The sequence below is a fragment of the Rhinolophus sinicus genome, chromosome 14 (genome assembly GCF_057876585.1).
Source record: "Rhinolophus sinicus isolate RSI-liver-muscle chromosome 14, RSI-T2T, whole genome shotgun sequence".
Taxonomy (NCBI): domain Eukaryota; kingdom Metazoa; phylum Chordata; class Mammalia; order Chiroptera; family Rhinolophidae; genus Rhinolophus; species Rhinolophus sinicus.
In genome coordinates this window covers 43,392,469-43,413,170 of record NC_142514.1, presented here as the reverse complement: position 1 = coordinate 43,413,170, position 20,702 = coordinate 43,392,469, and the positions used below count along the sequence as shown (strand labels likewise).

At 38.6% G+C, this 20,702-nt stretch overlaps 1 protein-coding gene across 1 annotated transcript in view; it reads left to right on the top strand.

Annotated features, from left to right (window-relative positions):
• Nucleotides 1-20,702, top strand: part of C14H1orf87 (chromosome 14 C1orf87 homolog) — a 68,004-nt gene that overhangs the window by 33,971 nt on the left and 13,331 nt on the right. The window contains exons 8-9 of the mRNA XM_074334801.2: nucleotides 5,918-6,015; nucleotides 17,457-17,521. Of these exons, the coding sequence (XP_074190902.2) occupies nucleotides 5,918-6,015; nucleotides 17,457-17,521 (163 nt within the window). The remainder of the gene's footprint in view (nucleotides 1-5,917; nucleotides 6,016-17,456; nucleotides 17,522-20,702) is intronic.

Genomic DNA, 20,702 nt, shown 5'->3' with positions numbered 1-20,702 from the left:
AGAAGAGAACTGGAAATTAAGAGCCAGAATTGGGACTCTGCCAGGCAGAACATATCTGGAAGTTTCCACTGAGCCCAGGATACAAGAGTTACAATTCCAGAGGAGTAGAAGGGATTAGAAATTAAATTACCGGGTAGAAGGGGGGAAGTCGTGTTGGAAAGATTGGCAAATACCTTTTATCTAGGGAAACATGGGTTAGAATTGAGCGAGTCAGAGAATTAAAAGAACAAGTGATGTTTACTGAAAGTGGGTTCTTATTCTAGCATAGAAGTAGCTTTCTCTGTGCTTTCATTTACAGTCATCTAAGCATGTAAAGGCAAAGCTCAGGACAGTATGTACATGTGTAAGTGTGTATGCAAACACGTTTCACTAGAAAGAGAGAGAGAACACTACAGGAGATTTCACAGGTGATAAATAACATTTATCATGTTCAGGAATTAGATCAGTAGAAATAAAGCATCAATTCTTTGTTATCAGAAACTACATAACAGCATCAGTGAAACTTGAATGTTCTCAGATGATACTCATAGAATTGAACATAAATGACTTGAAAATCAAAATAAGTTTGCTTGAACTCTTTGTGTCTCAGATTTTTTCATCTGAGAAAACTGGGTTCCAAATATTTACTTCCTGGGTCTATATATTTACTGGGTTCCAAATATTTACTTCCTGTGTCTATATATTAAACAATATAAGTATGTGAAGGCACTTAGCACACTGTCTGATATATGAGGCATGAGTAAACATTAGTTTCCCTTCTTTCTTAATAAAAAAATCAATGTTTGTTGAAATTAGCACTTCAAAACAGCCAAAGGAAGGTAGGCCTTTCCCAAGGTCAAGGGATGGCCACAGTGAGCACTGGGTATCGGAGCAGGCCTTGAACTTCCCCCACAGCTGGCCCCAACAGTTTAAATTTGTGGTTCATATCCCAGGAAATGGGGCACATTTTCCTTTAAGCTGGTCTGCGTCTTGTGAGCCATCTGGCATCTCTTAAGACATCTGGAACTCACTCTAAGTATATTACAGTTCTGGGAGGTATGTAAAATAGAATTCTGTTTCCCCAGAATGTAAGACAAATTGAGGCCCAAGGGACGTTGGATACAGAAAGCAGCAGCCATTCTACCCCAGTATCCTTGCTCCTGGACACAGGACTTCAGAGTGGACTAGGAAACATCATCTGAGTTGAAAGCGTTTTTCTTTTTGACCAGTACTCAATTTCGTTGGAGAACCGGGGAGAGAATCACAGATCTCCTTAAGTTTCTTGTAAAATCTATGCACCCTGTGCTGGGTGAGGGAAGGGGGCGCTGAGGCACATCCTCACAGCCAGCATTTCAGAGGGTTCACAGATCATCTGTAGCTTCTCAGATAAATAAATGCAATCTTGATGGGCAATCATGAGTCATGTCACTCAAATCAATGCAATTTTGACCATTGTCATAGAACACTATGAAAACATATCAAATATCTGTCATCCTCATTCTGTGGATTCACTCATCCTATTTCTGTAGCATGTCTTTGATGCAATGATGGCTTCTGGAAGAACTGCTGAGGCAACGTGGATCCACATTTATTAACTGCTCTGACCATTGCCCAAGTAGATTCAACACGTCTGTAGAGCCTAAGACACTCCCAAGCATGCAGGCTCCATTGAACTCTTTTAGACATAATCTGTATTCTTCATATCTTGAACTCATCCTCTTTCCCCTCTACATCCCAAACTACTCCCAGACCTTCCTCCAAGGAGGAACTAGCTAGAGCACAGGTGACTGTACTTCCAATTACTCTCTGCTTCATTGTCATGCAGCTTCCTCATTATCAGCAAGAGGGAGTCCTGTTACTCAGTGAATCAAGGTTTGTGAACGTGAAGTTTCTTCTTGTGGCAAGACCCAGCTTGACACTAATTTACCCAGTGACCAGGACTATAAGACACTCTTCTGCAGTTCGTCAGGCTCCTCTTTTGTATTTGGTTGTTTCTATATCTGTACACTCTACCCTAATACTATAAAATTATTTCCACTAACTTCAAATCATTCCCTTTTTCCAGTGCAATAGCCATCTTTCTGATCAATATGGCATGTTTATCCTATTATTGCATTCAACATGTTAATCGCTCAATGTATTCTGGGAACTGTGATATAAGGCTAAGGAACACAGACCATTATGATTTCAGGAGCTCGGGGGAAAGGTGACATTTTAAACAGGTTGTCACAATTCCATATAACAAATGCAATGATGTCAGTAACTTTGAACACAGAGAAGAAACATCAACCGAGCGGAGCCCAAAAACTCTCCAGAGGAGAGGATGTAAATACTAAATCTTAGAGGACAGGTGAATCTGGCAAAGAATTGGGGGAAAGCGCAAAGGGATGGGAAATGTGTTCTAGGAAAAAGGAGCAATGAGAAATGGCACTGAAATGAGAGCACATGGTTAATTCAGGAGCTGTAAGTCATTCGTAAGGCAGGACATAGTGAATGTATGGTGGCTGGGGACAGTAGTAGATGGTGCTCAAGTTGATGCTAGAATGGAAAGTAGGAGCCAGTTTATGAAGTTTGTAAGGAGTGTGAACTTTATCCTGAAGGCCCAGAGGAATCGTCAACGGATATTAAACAAGTGAATGATATGATCAAACTTGAAATTTAAAAGAGCACTGATAGAATATAGAGAATTAGAGGCAGAGAAACTCTTTGGAAGGCTGGTCCCGTAATTCAAACAAGAAATTACGAGGGTTTAAACCAGGACAGTAGCAGGACAGATGGAGGTATTAAGGAGGTACAAAAGTAGGTCTGGGTGACTAATTGGATGTGGGCCCTGAATTTAAAAGAATCAAAAATGACTCTTAAGATTCTGGCTTTGGCAACTTAGTGGATGGTGGCACCATTCTCCAAGATAGGAAACAGAAAAGGAGCAGTTTGGAGGGGTAAAAGAAGTTTTGAACACGTTGATCTGGGTTGAGAGATTAAAACTAAATAATGATTTACGAATCTTCAATATGGAGTCAACACCATGGGAGTAGTTAGGATTACCAAGGACACAATGAAAAGTGAGAAGGGAAGGTTGAGGAGGGCACTCATTGTTAAGAAATAGGTAGACAAAGAGAAGCCAACGAAGGAGACCAAAAATAATCAAAAGAGACATGGGAGTGGTCAAGAACGCCAGGAGAAGAGATGTGTAGAAGGAGGGCATGATCAGCCATGTTGCATGCTGTGATGAGACCATTTATAATCAGGACTGAAAAGCATTCATTAACTCGAAACCCATGGAGGTTACTAGTGACTTGGTAAACACAGTTTGAGTATAGTGATGGCTTAAGTAGTAAATGGAGCCATAAATGGGAAGAGAGGAAGTTGAGAGAGCATCTGTGCACCACTGTTTCACAGAGCACTTCGGGGAAATGAATATTTATTTCACATGTCATTTTCTAAATAACACAGAATTTATTTACATTTTGATTTTTTAAATTTCTTATCAAATAGAAGAAACTTCCCATAATCAAATGCTTTCTTATTGAACAAGGGTCATCATTATGAATATTCATGCTTTAAAGGATTTTAGCAATAATCCTGAATAACACTAAATTGCCAGGATTTTCTGATAAATGTTTCTATTACTCCTCTACAACTGTCAGCAGTCAGGTCTTAGCAGCTATCAATCAATCGTTTCTAGGAACCCTGATGTACTATTTCTAATCTGCTGTTCACTTTAGCCTCAAGCAAAACTCAATATTGCCAGAAGTAAATGAACTATTTTTAGAATAACCTCTTAATATTGATGTTTAAAAATACATCAATATGCTTTAATCATAAGGACAAATCAATTCTTATGTATGGAGTAAAATGGCATAATGTGACTAATTTCTACCTCTCTAAATTTGTTTTTTGCCAATCTCTGTCCATATACACTACACTCTTCAGTGTCTTCAACTCGTTCATTCACTTCCTCGTTCATCCATACAGTCATTTATTCAATAGTAATCGATCTTTTGTTTTTTCAACACTGTGCTAGGTAATGGTGATAGGAAAATGAATGAAATACAATCCCAACCCTGAGGAAGCCACTGTTATGTAGAGAAGCTCTAATGAACCGATAACTACTGCCCAGCCTGAAAAGGGGTATAAAACTCTAGTAGAGTGGATGTCAAAATATTTGTAGTTTCTAACAAGAACCATGCTCTTTCTCACCCATTATTTGCACATGCTTTTCATCTGCCTGGAATTCTCCCCAACCCCTTATTCTTCTGGCAAACTCTTACTCATTTTTCACGTTTCAAATCGACCTTTTGTTGTTAAGCTTTCCTGGCACAACTCCTCTACACCTAGTAATATTTGCAAGTTTCAAACACAGATTTGTTTCCTTCCATAAAGACAAATGTAAATTATATTTTTGTCACTGTTTTAAAGTCTAGGTTTTATTCTTCAGGTATGATCAAACCAACAGATCAGATGACTGCCATTGAAATGATAGTGTGTTACAGTTCCCAAGATAAGGGAGTGTGGCATATCACACAGTCACACGGGGAAGCACCAGGGTCTGTCAGGAGGTGCAGAGGATGAGCTGGAAGCAAGAGGCTTCATAGTGCAATGGGCAAGGCAGGGTAAGGTTTAGGATTGCCTAGCTTGAATAATTTGGGCTCTGGGACATATGGTCTGTCCCGAGTTGCCTGGTACTTGGCAGAGAAATAGTGGCCCAAGTGTGAGAGCCTCAATAAAGAAGGTGGTCGGTTTGCATATGAAAGGCACCCTCTCAAGCCTATCCTGTACCATATCTAGGAAGTGGCTAGCCCTGGGAGGAGCAATGTCTCCAGAGTCAGCAAGGCCCCAGGAGGTCAAAACATCAGAAGAAAAAGACACGCTTAATGCAGTTACTGTACTGAACTTCCTCTCAAAATAATAATACTAGCTACTTTTCAGTAGCTACTATCTATCCCAAACGCTAAATAGACATTGCTTTTCTTTATCCTTTCCTCTTCTCTCTTTCCTGCCCTCTCCCTTTTTCTTCCTCTCCTTTCCCTTCTTACTTTTCTTCACTTAACACATATTAATCTAATGTCTACTGAAAGCCGAGGACTATTCTAACCACTTGTTTTCTCATGCAATCTTCACAAAACCCTAGGAAGTAGAGAAGACCAGTCTTATTTAGTAGTTGAAGTCATTGGACATAGAAAGGTTAACTAACTTCCTGAGGTTGCACAAATCACAGGGAGCAGGTAAGTGTTCAGAATAAGTCCTGTTTCATTCCAAAGTCTATATGCTTAAACATTGTACGAAGCATACAACATGTGCTATCACACCCCTAAAGGTTTTTCACATTTGAATCTGAGTATCAGCCACCCACCAACCTGAGAACTGAACTGGTTTGTCAGTTAGACTCAGAAAATATTAAGTACTTGGGAAACTGTTGTGACACTTCATTCATTCATCCAACAAATATTTATTGAACATCTGGTTTCTAGACTAAGTTCCATAATTTATTAATTATGTGATATCGAGGAAGTCACTTAATCTATCTAAGCCTTGGTTTCCTAAAATGCAGGTAGTAATATTAACCATGCTAATAAAAAGCTTGTTTTTTCAATCAAAGTAGATACACAAAAATATTTGCAATTTACCTATCTAATAAGTATATACATATATAATTTCTAGGCCTTGACCACCAATCCCATGGCTAATAAAAATGTAAGATCAGAATCTCCAAGTTCAGTGACTTCTGGGTAATGAACTACATCTCTGTGGGAATCAAATACAAATTTGCTATTGATGAGCATCCAGTTGGACGTTCTTGTCCTGGATGATATCCTAATGGTATAGTCCACTCCTGAGTATTAATTCTTTGTCAAAATCATGTAAGTTCTAATTATGGGAGGCAAATTCAACTCTTAACTTCATTACAGTGAAACTTTAAATCCTCTCTTATTTGCAGGTCAGGGCTATTTGTGGGAAACATGGATTATATCTGACTTTGAGCCTCCTGGAAACATTACTCAGCCATCAAGATTTGGGTTACCAAGATGAAATAAAGTAAGTTGAATTTTTATTCACATAGTCCTCTGACAGGATACCAAACACAGAGATTTGTCTTTAGAGTAGAAATTTTGTGTGTGACACAATCAATTTCACTACCTAAAAACAGAGTTAAAAAAGGTTAGCTTATATTAAGACCAAAAGGTCTTCTTAGCCATAGAAAAACAAAAGCAGTAGGCTTCCATTTCTAGCCATTATAGACTATCAATAATCAGATTTACCATTCTACTTAAACAACTAAAACATAGGACAAACTCTATGAAGCAATGGTTTTCAGACATTGGACAAGAGGCAACACTGAGCAGTGATTCTTGAGAGAAGAAAAACAAATGAGATAAGCTCAGCTTATTGAACAAGAAGGGGGAATTCAAACTGAGCCCAGCATTATCCTTGAACTAAAGAGATAGAGTTTGGAGCTCAGGAAGGCAAAGGAGTCTAGAATGGCAAAGAGGAGAGATCCTCAGAAAGTTCTCTCTGGAGTTTTCTGAACAGTTGCCCCTAAGTCTTCATGTGAGTGCTGGCTAATGTATGCATTTGAGGAACTACCCAAGGCCAGAGAAAGAAACACCAAAAGAAAGAGGTAGAAAATGCTTAGATCACAAACAGGGTTGGGAATAGTTCATATTTTCACAAATCAGAGAGGAACACATGTGGCATTGAGTAGAGTCCTCAGAAGGATATTATGCTGTAGTACGGCCAAATTACCCTAGACAAATTTAACAAATTTGTAGAGCAATAATGAAGCTTAAAATAATCAAACTGTTTCCAACTTACTTAACTACATCCTCAACATTTCTAAAGGAATAAAAAAATACATATATTGAAAAATCAAAAATGTAAAGTTCACAATTTCTGGCATTTGTGCAAAAATTACCAGGCAGGAAAAGTATAATCTATCATTAGAAGAAAACCAATTAATTGAAGCAAATTCATAAACAACAGAGATGGTAGAAATATTAGACAAGGGCATTAAAAGAGCAATTATAAATGCACTTCACCTGTTTAAGAAGGTGTATGAAAGCATGAGTATAATGAGAGATAGGGAAGACATAGAAAGAGACCCAAATAAAATAAAATTTGTAGAGATGAAAAATACAATGTCTTCTCCCTAAAATCAATAACCCCAGTCTAATATACTTTCAAATAACCTATGGTCAGAGAAGAAATCACAAGAAAAATTAGAAAATATGCTGAACTGAATTAAAATGAAAACACAACATACTGGTAACCTTTGGCTTTTCTCTTTCCTCAGATTTCATATTTAATCCATCTGTAAATCAACTCTATGTTCAGAATATGTCCAGAATCTGGTCACTTCTCACCAGCTCTATTGTTACTAAACCACACCCATCCAAGCTACCATTATCTTCCTCCTGGATTACTATAATAGCTTTCCTTCTAACTGAACTCTGCTTCTCCTTTGCTCCTAGTTTATCCTCAATACAGCGGCTACAATGACCTATTAAAACCTAAAATAGTTATGTCATTGTTTTGCTCATAATAGCAAAGGGAACTTATTTCACTCAGAGGAAGAAAACAAAAACAATTGAAGTCCTTACAAAGGGTTCTATGTGATCTGCTCCCTCATCACTACCCTGGTTCCATCTACAGCTTTCTTTGCTCATTATGTTCCAGTCACAACATGTCTTCCTCAAACACGTTAGGCACACATCCAACTTAGCACCTATCCTCTAAATGTTTCCTTTTTCCCCAGATATCTTCATGCTAACTCCTTCACCTTCAAGTTTTTGCTCGGATGTCACCTTGGCAATGAAGCCTACACTAACCACCCTATTTAAAATTGTAGACCCCAGCCATTTGCGCCAACAACCATATTTTCTTTTGCTTTCTTCTATACCTGTATCAACTTCTAATGTATTTGGTAATTTGCTAATGTGTGATGTTTATTGTTGTTATCTGTTGATTTCTGATAGACTATAGACTATAGGGCAGGCAGGATCTTTGTTTTATTCATTGATGTAAGCCAAATGTCCAGAGCAATGCCTGTAACATACCATGTTTCCCCGAAAATAAGACCTAGACAGACAATCAGCTCTAATGCGTCTTTTGGAGCAAAAATTAATATAAGACCCGGTCTTTACTATAATATAACACTGGGTCTTTAATATAATATAATATAATATAATATAATATAATATAATATAATATAATACCAGGTCTTATATTAATTTTTGCTCCAAAAGACGCCTCAGAGCTGATTGTCCGACTAGGTCTTATTTTCAAGGAAACATGGTAGTAGTAAGTATTCAACAAACATGGAATTGAACTGAACTAGAGGACAAGTAGTCTCAAAACACTCTGAAGGATGTAGATACATGAATTCTGCCTAATCCATAGCAATGGTCAAATTGAAGAAAGCCTTTCTTAACCACTTCGTCAAAATCAGATTCCTTGTCATTGTATTTCCTAGCACTTATCACCATTTGTAATTACATATTTATTTGTATGATTTGTTTGTTTATGTCTAGATAGTGATCTCTACGCTGGCAAAGAACATGACTGTTTTCCTCATACTCGTATTCTCAACATCTTGTAGGCTGGTACTTAGCACATGGGACACAGTAAATACCTAATTAATTTATTTAACAAACATTTACTGAGCGTGTACCACTCTAGTCATTGAGAATATAGATACGAATAAAACAAAGCCCCTTCCCTCATGAAGCTTGTGTTCTAATTGGGAAGGGAAACAAGCTAGAATATGTGACATATCACATGGTGATAAGAGCAATACAGAAAAATAAAGAAGGGTAATGGGAACGGGAAACATCAATTGATAAATAAATGATGATAGAGGGTTGAGCATAGCCAATGAATTTCCACTAGACCAGCTCTGAACGTGGGAGTTTTCCTTCTCTGGAATCTTGGTGGTGGTTGGGTGAGGGTAAGGGAGGTGGTTAAGCAGCACAAATAGAGAAGTGGGCTAAGAGCCGAGTAGAAAACCAATAACCTAAAACTGAGAGTCCCCAAAAGGCAACAATATAAAGGCAGAAAATGCAAGCATCAGAGCTCACATTATAGCTGGTATATAGCGTACTTGATTAAAGTTTATCAGAACCAAGGTTCTAGGAATCAGATGCAAGAATAAGAGTGAATGGGGAACAAATGAAGTTAGGCAATTTATACCAATATTCTCAATTTCCCACTGTTTTATGTGAATATCAGAGAAACACACTGATTTCTTTATTCCTGTATGTGACCTTTGAATGTTCAAGGACATCAAAACCAGTGAAGAATTGCACATATAAGTGACAAACCTGTTTCATCCTTAAACAGTCATTGTCTAAAGCTTCTTCTGTTGAATTAAATTCATTCCGTTAAGGGCTTTGTATGCAAACCTATATCCTTAAGAGATTAAAGATGCAATTTAGACACACATTTTAGGAGCTGAATGCACGAATCATTATTTTAGTACATATTGTCCATTAATCTGCTGTTCAACTGGGAACCCATTTGGAATGTGGCTGCTTGCTAATTAGCAGGATTCTAGTGCTGAGCTGCTTCCTGATTAAATGTCCTTTAGAATCAATAAAACATCAGGAGGGATTATGGTGATGTGGGATTAGCCCCATCTAACCAAATAAAATGAGTTGTGTTCTCTTTTTAAACTGTCACGTTGCAAGTGCTGATGAGACGAGCAATTTCGTGAATGCTGTTGCAAAGTTGTTTTTTTGTGTGTGTTTTTTTTTTCTGTAACATTGAGATTTTGTTTTTTGCCATTTGCCTACCAATTAGCAGAGACATTAGTGAATGACTGCCAGGGTAAGGCGATTTTGAGAAAGACTTGATTACGATTTCAAATCTCTACTCTGAATCACCCTTATGTAAAATGAGTTCAGGTTGTGTTGGATGGAAATTATTATCCCTGTTCTTGGCCAGGAACATGTAAATCAGAATTAGCATTTAATGTTTCTGTGTGACTTTGCAATAAATGGTAATTAAGGAGGGCAGAGAGAGAACAGGAGGCAAAACTAATACGCTAAAATTGTGTTGGCAAAATTAAATGCTTCAAACCCAGTTTAAACCACAGGCACACAAGCCAAATTGTGTTGGAGTAGGGGATAAATAATGAAGCTGCTATGGAAGCTTCATGAATAGAGTGGAGCAATTGACACAGCCACAAGTAGGTCTCACCATACACATCTGGCCCATTATTGACAGTGCAATTAGGTTGAAAAGGACTGGTTTGATAATCCGAGCAACAACCAGAGGATTTTAGAAGATAAAGGAAACATGAGGTGTCTGATTCAGCAATTACTTTTTAATGAGAATAGGAAAATTGTTAGGCAGCGAGCTGTTAGAGATGTGATTTGATCTAACCATTGGTTCGATCTTAGAAACTGGACCTGGCTTTTACGAGTTCATTAATTCCCATCTTCTCTTCCAAAATCCCATAATTCATATGAGGTAAGGATAATAATAATGAATAATAATAGTTATTGTTATTATTAATATTCAACATTTTTATAGTGCTTACTATATTCCAGGTATTGTTTTAAGTGCTTTATAAATATTAACTCTTTTAATCTTCACAAGTGCCCCCATGAAGTAGATACTATTATTCTTCAAATGAGGAAACTGAGGCACAAAGGAGCTAAAATCAAGATGTAACCAATAAACAAATTCATCAATAAGGCTAAGTCAAATGCAGGCTGTCTAGCTTCAGGGTCTTGGCTCTTAATGCACATACTGACTCTCCTACAAGTCCTGTGAAACTCACAAGTTTACAGGATGGGAGTGAGGCACAGAGGCTTCAGGCAAACTGCCTGAGTTCCAGCGCTGGCTCCACACTTGGGCTTGACGCTGAACACAGCTCTGCATTTCAGGAGCTTAGCATTTCCTGCTCTCTTCTCTAGGACCCAGGAGAAGTGTGAGATACAGATACAAAAGTGGGGAGGCTTTTACATTCTAGGAGCACGTATGACCCACAGAAGCCCCAGGCTTGCAGGTAACATCTATTCACGGGTTTGCAACTTCCACTACCCATTTGGCCCCCATGCATGTGGAGAGGCAGCATGAGCCTCAGAAGCACAGAGGCCTAGATGGAAACCATAGCTCTGAAATGCACTGGCTTTGGGAACGGGGCAAGTAACTAATTTTTCTTAACTTTAATTTTCCATCTGTCAAACGGAAAAATAATCCTTTTGTCTGGATTGGAGAGTTTATTGCCCGTGTATCAGGGGAGCTCTGTGCTTCTCAGACTTAACTGGAAGGAGAGAATACAATTTAGAGTACATGACCAAGAAGGTGAAAGCCAAGGAAGACGGTACAGTTAAAGGAACACCCCAGCAGCTGAGTTAAATAACATAACCAAATAACTCCTGACCCGAACATGTAAGGGATTGATGTATGTGCACCTAACATGTCCCAGGCATGGGGTTAGATGCTTTACCTGGCTTATCTCTTTTCATACTCCCAACAGCCTCATGACTAAACTGAGGGGCAGATGAGTAAACTAAGGTTCACAGATTTTAAATAAATTGTCCCAAGAGTTGGGCTTCTTTGAATCTTTGTTTCTGTTATGGGCTGAATTGTATCCCCACCCCCACCCTGATTCATATATTGAAGCCATAATCCCCAGGACCTCAGACTATGACTATATTTGAAGACAAGGCCATTAAAGAATTGATTAAACTAAAATGAGGTCATTAGGGTAGGCCCTAATCAAATCTGACTGGTGTCCTTATGAGAGGAGGAAGTTTGGACATATAGAGAAAAGACCACGTGAGGACATAGCAAGAAGGCTGCTATCGGCAAGCCAAAGACAGAGCCTCAAAAGAAGCCAAACCTGCTGAAACTTTGATCTTGAACTTCTAGCCTCCAGAATTGTGAAAAAAATACATTTCTGTTGTTTAAGCCACCTAGTCTGTGGTAATTTTTTATGGCAGCCTGAACAAACTATACAGGTCCTAAAATCTAACAGTCTCCTCCAGTTTCCTTGCTCCCTGCCTCCTCCTTCTAGCGTATTTGGTATCCTCTCAGCTGAAGTAGATTACAGGGTTCTCAAGGGAATGGCTATCATGATGCAAGTCTTCGAGTCATGGCACTTAACCTACGAGTCTAGCAATCTGAAGAGAGTCTGCTCTTCAGCTCTGTTCTATACTGTGTGTCAGCTGAGCTCGGTGGGACTTGTAGGAACTAACCAGAAGAGAGAGGGGAGAGAGTATTTCAGAGAGAAAAGGAGCAGTATGTGCCAAGACAACAAAGTGAGCAAAAGCATAGCGAATTTAGAGAACTACAAACTGTTGTTATGACCAAAGCATACATTTCACAAGATGGAGAAAGGTAATGGCTTGGGAATTAAGCACCAGTACCCCTTTTATTTAAGCCTGTATGAAGCTCAAAACAACGTCACCTGTAATTCATCACGATTACAACGGTATTTCTATGATATGGCCCACATGTCTGTGTTTGGCATGGTTAGCTTTTGTTTTTTTGATATATATGACTTTTTGTATAAAATGTCATCTGCTTCAAAACACCTGATTACAGTTCCAATGAAGAGATAAAAAGGCAAACAACACACCTGTAGCAAAAACCATAGTCACTCTAGTGCCAGAATCTAGAGGGAATCTCTACTACCTATAAATAAATAGAATCTGGAAAAACGAATGAGTTGCTCCCCCAAGCTTTGCCCTGACTACCTAAAAGAAGTGCAGAAGACAGAAGACATCGTCGCTTCACCACAGCCTTCCTCTTGATTTGGAGGCCCCAAGTCTTAACCAACCAGAAAATAACACAGGTGCTCCTTTCTGTAATAGCCTGAGTACTGTCATGCCACTCCTTCCCCTACCCAAGGATACACACATACACTTACCTGCTGTCAACAAAAGGTCGTTGCCACCAATCTAGTGCCAATGGGAGTCCCCAGTCTGGGATGCAGTAAAAAGGAGAAACGTTATTCAGGTAAACAGTCTGCAAACCAGGAAGACACAGCCTCCTTAGGAAACTGAAAGTGCTCGCCACTGAGACAACGTAAGACCCACTTATATAGAGAAAGTTCCCGCCCAGGTTCCTGATTGGTCCATTTCTATGCAAATGAGGAATCCAAATTTACACAGTCTGATTGGTCCAAATAGCACTGTCCTTGGTTGGAATCGTTCATTCTGATTGGTCGCTATGGAGCTGTTCCAATTAATCAGACAAGACGCAAGTGAGTCTATAGCTATGCAGTTCCGATTGGATGGGTCAGGTCTCAGCTTACTGATTGAAAAATGATTCCAGGAACTCCCTTATAAAGGTCTACTCAGCTGGCAGGAACACAGTGCAGGAGGCTTGGCAGCTACTCTGTGCCTTTTTCCCTGATATGCTGCATGCATGAGAGGCTTCCACCAGCAAAGGCTGCTAGACTCTGGTTATAAATTTGAGGCCAATTAACCAGAAGGTGGCCTTCATGGCAGGATACTCCTTCTCAGGGTCAACACCACACACTACTTTCTGTACATATGCAGAAAGCACAACTTCCAAATATGACAGAGCAGAATGTGGAGGTGAGGAAGGTGGGAAGGGAATAAAGCTGGCTGTGGTGTTTGTATCTGGTGAAGCATAATTCCTGAAAATAAAGTCGTGTGGTTCGGAGCAGAGGGAGAAATCCCTGGTAATTGTATGTGCTGAGCAGTGTATCAGTTATGGCATACTATACTAATTTAGTGTCTGATATCCAACAGGTGAGGTGAGAAGATCCCACCCCTGTGGTAGTTACAACCAAGGGACACCAGGCAAATGCCTGAGAGGCACCAGTCATCCAGGCATCAGTGGCAATTTCCACTTGCCCCTTAACTGCAGGGCTAAATGCGCAGAGGGTAGAGCTAAGGGAAATCTACCCAATTCACCTGTTGTGTTGTGTCAAATGTGAACAATTCCTCATTTGACCGTGAATACATAGAAAACCCAACATATGATGCCTATTTTTTAAAAATATTGCAAACATGAAGAATGAACCAGGATCCTGCAAACTCCAAATAACATCAAACTTTTGAAAATGATTTATTCTAGAAACTAGGAAACATAGAGAAAATCATCCATGGTTCTCTATAGAGTATAAAAAGCCATGTCCTCTACTGAAATGAATTGGAAAGTAATAAGAATAATGAAGTTAAAAGTCTATAAAAATGAAATTTAAACAGCACAAAAAGTGAACAGAAGAAATTTTAAAAACCTTAGGGAAATCTGGATAGTTTCAAAGAAATGAAAACTACTATGGCAGAATTAAGAGGTAACCAGGATTCTGTGTGATGGTGGATACTAACTAGATTTATTGTGGTGATCATTTCACAATATATACACATATGAAATCATTTTGTTGTACACCTGAATTTAGTATAATGTTATATAAATTACATTTCATTAAAAAATTTTTGAAATAAGCAAGGAGATCTAAAAATTGCTATATATTTGAGGATATGAAGGAATTCTAAGTTAAATGTTTACATCAGCAAATCTTTTCTATAAAGGGCCGGATAGTAAATGTTTTAGGCTTTGTGGGTCTACAGTCTGTTGCAACTACTAAACTATGTCATTGTAGCCTGAAAAAAATCATAAATAACACATAACTAATGGCTGTGGCTGTGTTCTAATAAAATATTATTTACAAAAAAAAAAAAAAAAAGAGGTAACCTGAAATCAACAAACAGCAAAATTAATACTGGGGAAAAAAAAACAAAAAACTAATACATCATCAATCTTGAAAGGTTCCCACAAAATCTAGAGAAAAAGAACAGAGAAGAAAATAAGAAAAGATAGTAGATATAGAAGAATAAGAATAGAGATTGAATCCAAGAAGTCCTGGTATTATAGAATAAGAAAATAGAAAAATTGCACAAGAAGTAGAAACAAAAGTTACAACTGAAGAAACTTTGCCGAGATGGGAAAAAGAAAAAACCCTCTGTGTACAGATTGAAAGGATTCACTATCATCTAAACTGAATTAAGAAAAAAATGTATCCATGTTAATCCTGACAAAACTTTTCTATTACAAAGACAAAGAAAAATATTTAAGGATCCAGGCCAAAAAAATAACAAAATTAAACCAAAGCAAATAAAGGAAAAAAATTAATTATAAATGAACAAAAATCAGACTGACCTCATACTTCTACAATAATAAATGTCAGAAGACAGTGGAGCTTTGTTCATGAAATTCCAAAGGGGAAAAAAATGTAACTGAAGCCCAGTTATATTACATTCATATGTAGCACTACATAGTACAATGGCCAAGGGCCGAGGATTTGGAGTCAGACAGCCAGGGTTTAAATCTTGGTTGCCCCATTGATCGGTGTCCTTGGGCAAGTTATTTACATGACTCATAAAGTACTTTTTTCAATTAAATGAGCTAATGAACACAAAGTACTCAGAATGCTCACTGAAGGCTGTTTTAACTTAACATAAATTCAGTTGAAGTTCAATTTGAACTCCGATCTGCCTGAATCTAGAATCAGACTCACAGACCTTGTCCTCCAGTCGTCATTTTTTTTGACTTGATATGGGGAGAAAGGCACCTACTTCTGCAATTAGAATTATAGTGCATGTTACAGCAACCAGAAGCCAATCTCACATTTAAGTCGTCAATGGCTTTTTGAAGGTCCTAGGGTAATGTAAAGAATATGGAAGAAAGAAAATATTTTATTAGAAGGATCTCAAGAATAGGATTGGCACGAATGTTATGCAGTACGGAAATATCAATGGATCTGGGATTTTGTTGTCACACTGTTGTTTTCAAAGGGTCAGAAGATGTTCTAGGCATAAGCCTGGATCTCCTAAGAGGGCCTGGAAATAAACTGCAAGAAGTGTAAAAGACAGAAACTACTTTATTGCAGTTTATTTCCAGATCTGTGCTATTATCAGATTCTTATGTGATTATTACTTATTTATTGAGAGGGCTACGTCAGTGACTTTCTCCTGCCTGCCTAAGCCTTCAGCAGCTGATATAAGCATTAGCTTACCTGGCTTGTGGTTCTGCATACCTATGCCTTATCTATTTATGTGCCCAAAATGAATGAAGCTCTGGAGGCCATATTTTCTATACCAACCAAAGAACTTTGCTGATTTGTGATATCATGTACAGGAAAAGTTTTATGACATATAAGCAGAACAAACAGTTATCCATCTAATGAACTGTTTTTTATTTAAAGAGAATAAAATCAGATGACATTAGAACTCTTCTAAAAAACCCAGGACATACATCTCACAAGTTGCTCTTTATTTTTGCTTCAATTCTGATGGGCAAGAAGGAGATAAAAATTCTTATCAATTGCAGTTTGGTTCCTAGCAACAGAAATTGCCTTTTGCTAACATAAATAAACAAACTCTCTCTCTCTCTCCCCATATATATATATGGGGGGGGGGGGAAGAGAGAGAGAGAGAGAGAGAGAGAGAGAGAGAGAGAGAGATTATGGAGTAACACAAAATTAGGGGAAAATAAAACTTCAGGAAATACCAAACCAAAAATTATGATAGATACAGAAACAAAGACAGAGAGTGGGAGAGAGGGAGGAAGGGAAACAGGACAGAATGGAGAAAGTGATAGATTGAGATTAATTAGACGAGGTGAGTCACAACACTACCTAGGGAAGGGCACGGGACCTTGATTGTAGTCCATTACCCCAGAGCAGAACATATTTATATATAAATGGAGGATGGAGGGATGCTGGGCCAGCAACTCTAAGTGATTTTTCACTACCAAAATGTTCCTAAAGTATTTGCTAGCTTTAAATGACTCCCTGATTGTCACATGCAGACATATTGTTCGATGCAATTTGTGCTTAGGGACTACACTAAATATTGTCTATTTGCACTCAGCACGCATTTCTATTCCCTTCTATGTTCTTTCCTGTGTTGCAATACTTCCCATACTTGGGAAGGCTAAAAAGAATATTTCCAAAACTCCCTTAACACCAAGGTTCTGGAATTGATTTTAAGTTCCACCAGTGAGATACAATTGCATGAGATTTGAAAGACAGAAGGGGTGGGGAGGGTCGCAGAGACATTTTAAGTATTTATTTGTTTTCCTGCAGTAGTAGCAATTCCAGGTCCTGGCAGGCATCACTTTTTCCAGTGGCCAAAATGCACTTTGTATTGTCTACTCAACAACCTCATGATCAGGGGTAACTGAGACATCAGAATTTCTTGCAGTTCCCTAGTTTCTGGACTATACCTGCTGATGCCCGACCCTAAACCTAGCAGCAGATAGCAACCTCCATCCTACCGGTGCTTGCAATCATTTTGTGAGCACCTGATTCCTTATGTTAAAGCCCTTTCTCATAGAGATACTTAAAGGAGTTTCTGTCGCCTGCATTATACCCAGAATGATAGAGGTATCAAAAAGTTCCTTCAAAACTATCAATATAAACTTCAAGCTTTATTGGACATTCTACCATAGCAAGGATATTGAACATCAATATTATGTCCCCTTTTCTTACACAGATGGCAGAATTTTGTTGAGTTGTTGAGCAGAGCTTCCTCTGATTTGTCATCTGATTTGCCTACAGGTGAGTTCAGCGATATTGTTCCTCAGGGGACCTCACGTTTCCCAGGGCAATGGCTGGTTCTGCTGCTTCACTTGTTAGATTCCATCTCATTCCTCCCAGAAATGTAAATGGCTCACCAGTGAAGAAAAAATGGAAGTGAGAATCACCTAATGGTGATTCATTTGGGCCAGCTAGATCATAAAAGGCATAACTCTCCAAGTTTCAGTGCATCATGAAGGATTCTCTAGTGATAGCCTTTTACGGTGAATGCAATACACGTACAGAAGTCGGTGCTATTTATTAGAACTTCAGTCACACAGTCCTTTAGATCTAAGAGTCCCACAGCTAGGTAATTATCCTATGGATATCTCACAAAAACAAAACAAAACAAAAAAAACCTCTCCAAGATTTACACACACACACACACACACACACACACACACACACACACACAAAGTTCTGACAATTAAGTTCACGAACTCATCCTAGAAAAAGTGCTACATATGTCATTGTTGAATATCATTGCAGTCACCTTCCAAGTATTTCCTTTGGGAAGCTATGCACCGACAGCAGCGCCTAGTCCACCCTTCAAATCAATTTTGGAACTCTTTTTCTGGAATGGCCATCAGAGCTGTCATCGTATTACTCTTGATGTCCTGAATGTCATCAAAATGTCTTCCTTTCAGTATTTCCTTTATATTTGGGTAAAGAAAGGAGTCACTGGGGGCCAGATAAGGTGAATAGGGAGGGTGTTCCAATACAGTTATTTGTTTACTGGCTAAAAACTCCCTCACAGACAGTGCTGTGTGAGCTGGTGCATTGTTGTGATGCAAGAGGCATGAATTGTTGGTGAAAAGTTCAGGTTGTCTACCTTTTTCAGACAGCCTTTTCAGCACTTCCAAATAGTAAACTTGGTTAACTGTTTGTCCAGTTGGCACAAATTCATAATGAATAATCCTTTGATATCAAAAATAGATTAACAACATCATTGCAACAAGTTCACGAACTTAATTGTCAGACCTCATATATGTTTATTGCAGCATTTTTGCATTTTTAAATATTTTTAAAATGGAAAACATAAAAAGATCCTTCAGGGACCATTTAATTAAACTACAGTATATTCAATTTGTAATACTATGCAGCTGTAAAAATAACATGGCTGGCCTGATAAGGAAGATTTCTAAGACATAGTAAGTGAAATTATAAGGATGAGTTGGGCAAAATATTTAGCAATTAGCAAGTTTTAAATATGACAGGTAAAAAATGTGCATTGATATTAATCTGCTGTTACCATTTCTCTGTTTACGATATCCACCAAACATTTTCTGATTACTCTTTGGGTCAAACTACAAGGTATTGAGAGTTGGAGGGGGCAGTATGTCAGTTTGTATTGCAGCAGAAAAACTAAAACTGTACTAGGTATGTCAAAGAGAGGGAATTTACAATGGGGAATTGAGGGATTGGTTATACAAGTATTGGAAGTTTGAAATAGCACAAAAAGGATGGTGAGTATCTTCATTTCCTTAGGTCTGCCATAACAAATGACCACAAACTGGATGCTAAAAATAATAGGAATTTATTCTCTCTCAGTTCTAGAAGTATGAAATCACTCACGTCAGCCAGTGCCATGTTCCCTCTGAAAGCTCTAAAAAAGGGTCTTCCCTTGCCTCTTCCAGCTTTGGGTGGCCCCAGCCATTCCTTGGCTTGTGTCTGCATAACTCCAAACCCTGCCTCTATCTTCACATGACCTTCCTCTTCAAAGCAATTTTGGAACTCTTTCTCTGGAATGGCCATCAGAGCTGTCGTCGTATTACTCTTGATGTCCTGAATATCATCAAAATGTCTTCCTTTCAATATTTCCTTTACCTTCGGGTAAAGAAATAAGTCATTGGGGGCCAGATCAGGTGAGTAGGGAGGGTGTTCTCTTACCGTGTCTCATTTTGTGTCTCTGTTTCTAAATTCACCTCTCCTTTTTTCATATAAAGGCTCTTCAGTGGGTTTAAGGCCCACCCTAGTCTTCAACTAATTGAGACCAAGCTTGGAGCTGGAACTGGGGGTCATTCTTACCAAACCACAGCACGGGGCTGAGGGAGGTGTGGTCCTTACAAAGCAAAATATAATTGCTATCACTATAAGGGGAAGGAAAAAAAAAATCAACTCGCCACCAGCAAGGCCCAGGAGGCCCTTTAGTTCTGTGAATACTTAACCTACTTCTCTTCACTTTTCATCCTGGGTCAGCTAGGCTGTCTTCTCAGCTATTGCTTGAATGCACCAAACTCTCCTCCCTCAAGATATTTGGCCTTGCCATAGCTTTTTCCTGGAATACTCTTTCCCCAAACATGTGCATGGCTTTCTCCCTTGTTTCTCCACTCATGGCTCTATTTATTGAGGGATTGATGGTTTTTAATTAATTTTTAATTGTTTAAAGATTCTTGTTAAAACATAGTTAAATGTCACTTCAGAGAGGCCTTTGGTGAATTTTCTATCTAAAATAGCAACTGCCATTACTTTCTATGCCCATAATTGGCTTTAGTTGTGTTTATAGCATTGATCACTACTTGACATGATTTTATGTATCTATTTGTTTGCCATCCCCAATGGAATGAACACTCCATGAGAAGATTCTGTCTTGTTCATTGTTGTATCGTAGTGCCTAGAACAGTGCGCTTAGCATATAGTAAGCACTTAACAAATGATTGTGTGTGTGATGAATGAAGGAGTTAGAATCCCAGACATAACCCTACCTCTGTGGTCATAAGCAGGTAACTGAAACTTTCATTGCCTCAGTTTCCTCATCTGTCAAATGGAGATAGCTTCTACCTCACAGGGCTATTCTTTAGCTTACATAAGAAAACATGTGGGAAATGTCTGGCATATATAGATATTGAACATATATTAGTTTCCTTCTCACAAAAGCCTCCATCAGTAGATCCAGGCCAGAAGCCATTACTTAAATCAGTTATCTGTCCTGACTTTACTTTAGAATTACCGAGGGAATTCTTTAGAATTCTGAGCTGGATTCTTACCCCTAGAGATTCTGATTTAATTGGCCCGATGTGACACCTAGGCAATGGTGATTTTTAAAGCTTCCCAGGTGGGAGCATATTAGCAGCCAGCACTGAAGACCACTGATTTCAAGTCATTAGTGAGGGAAGGGGGGACAGGGAGATGGGAGCGCTGGCTGTGTAGCCATCAGAATCCA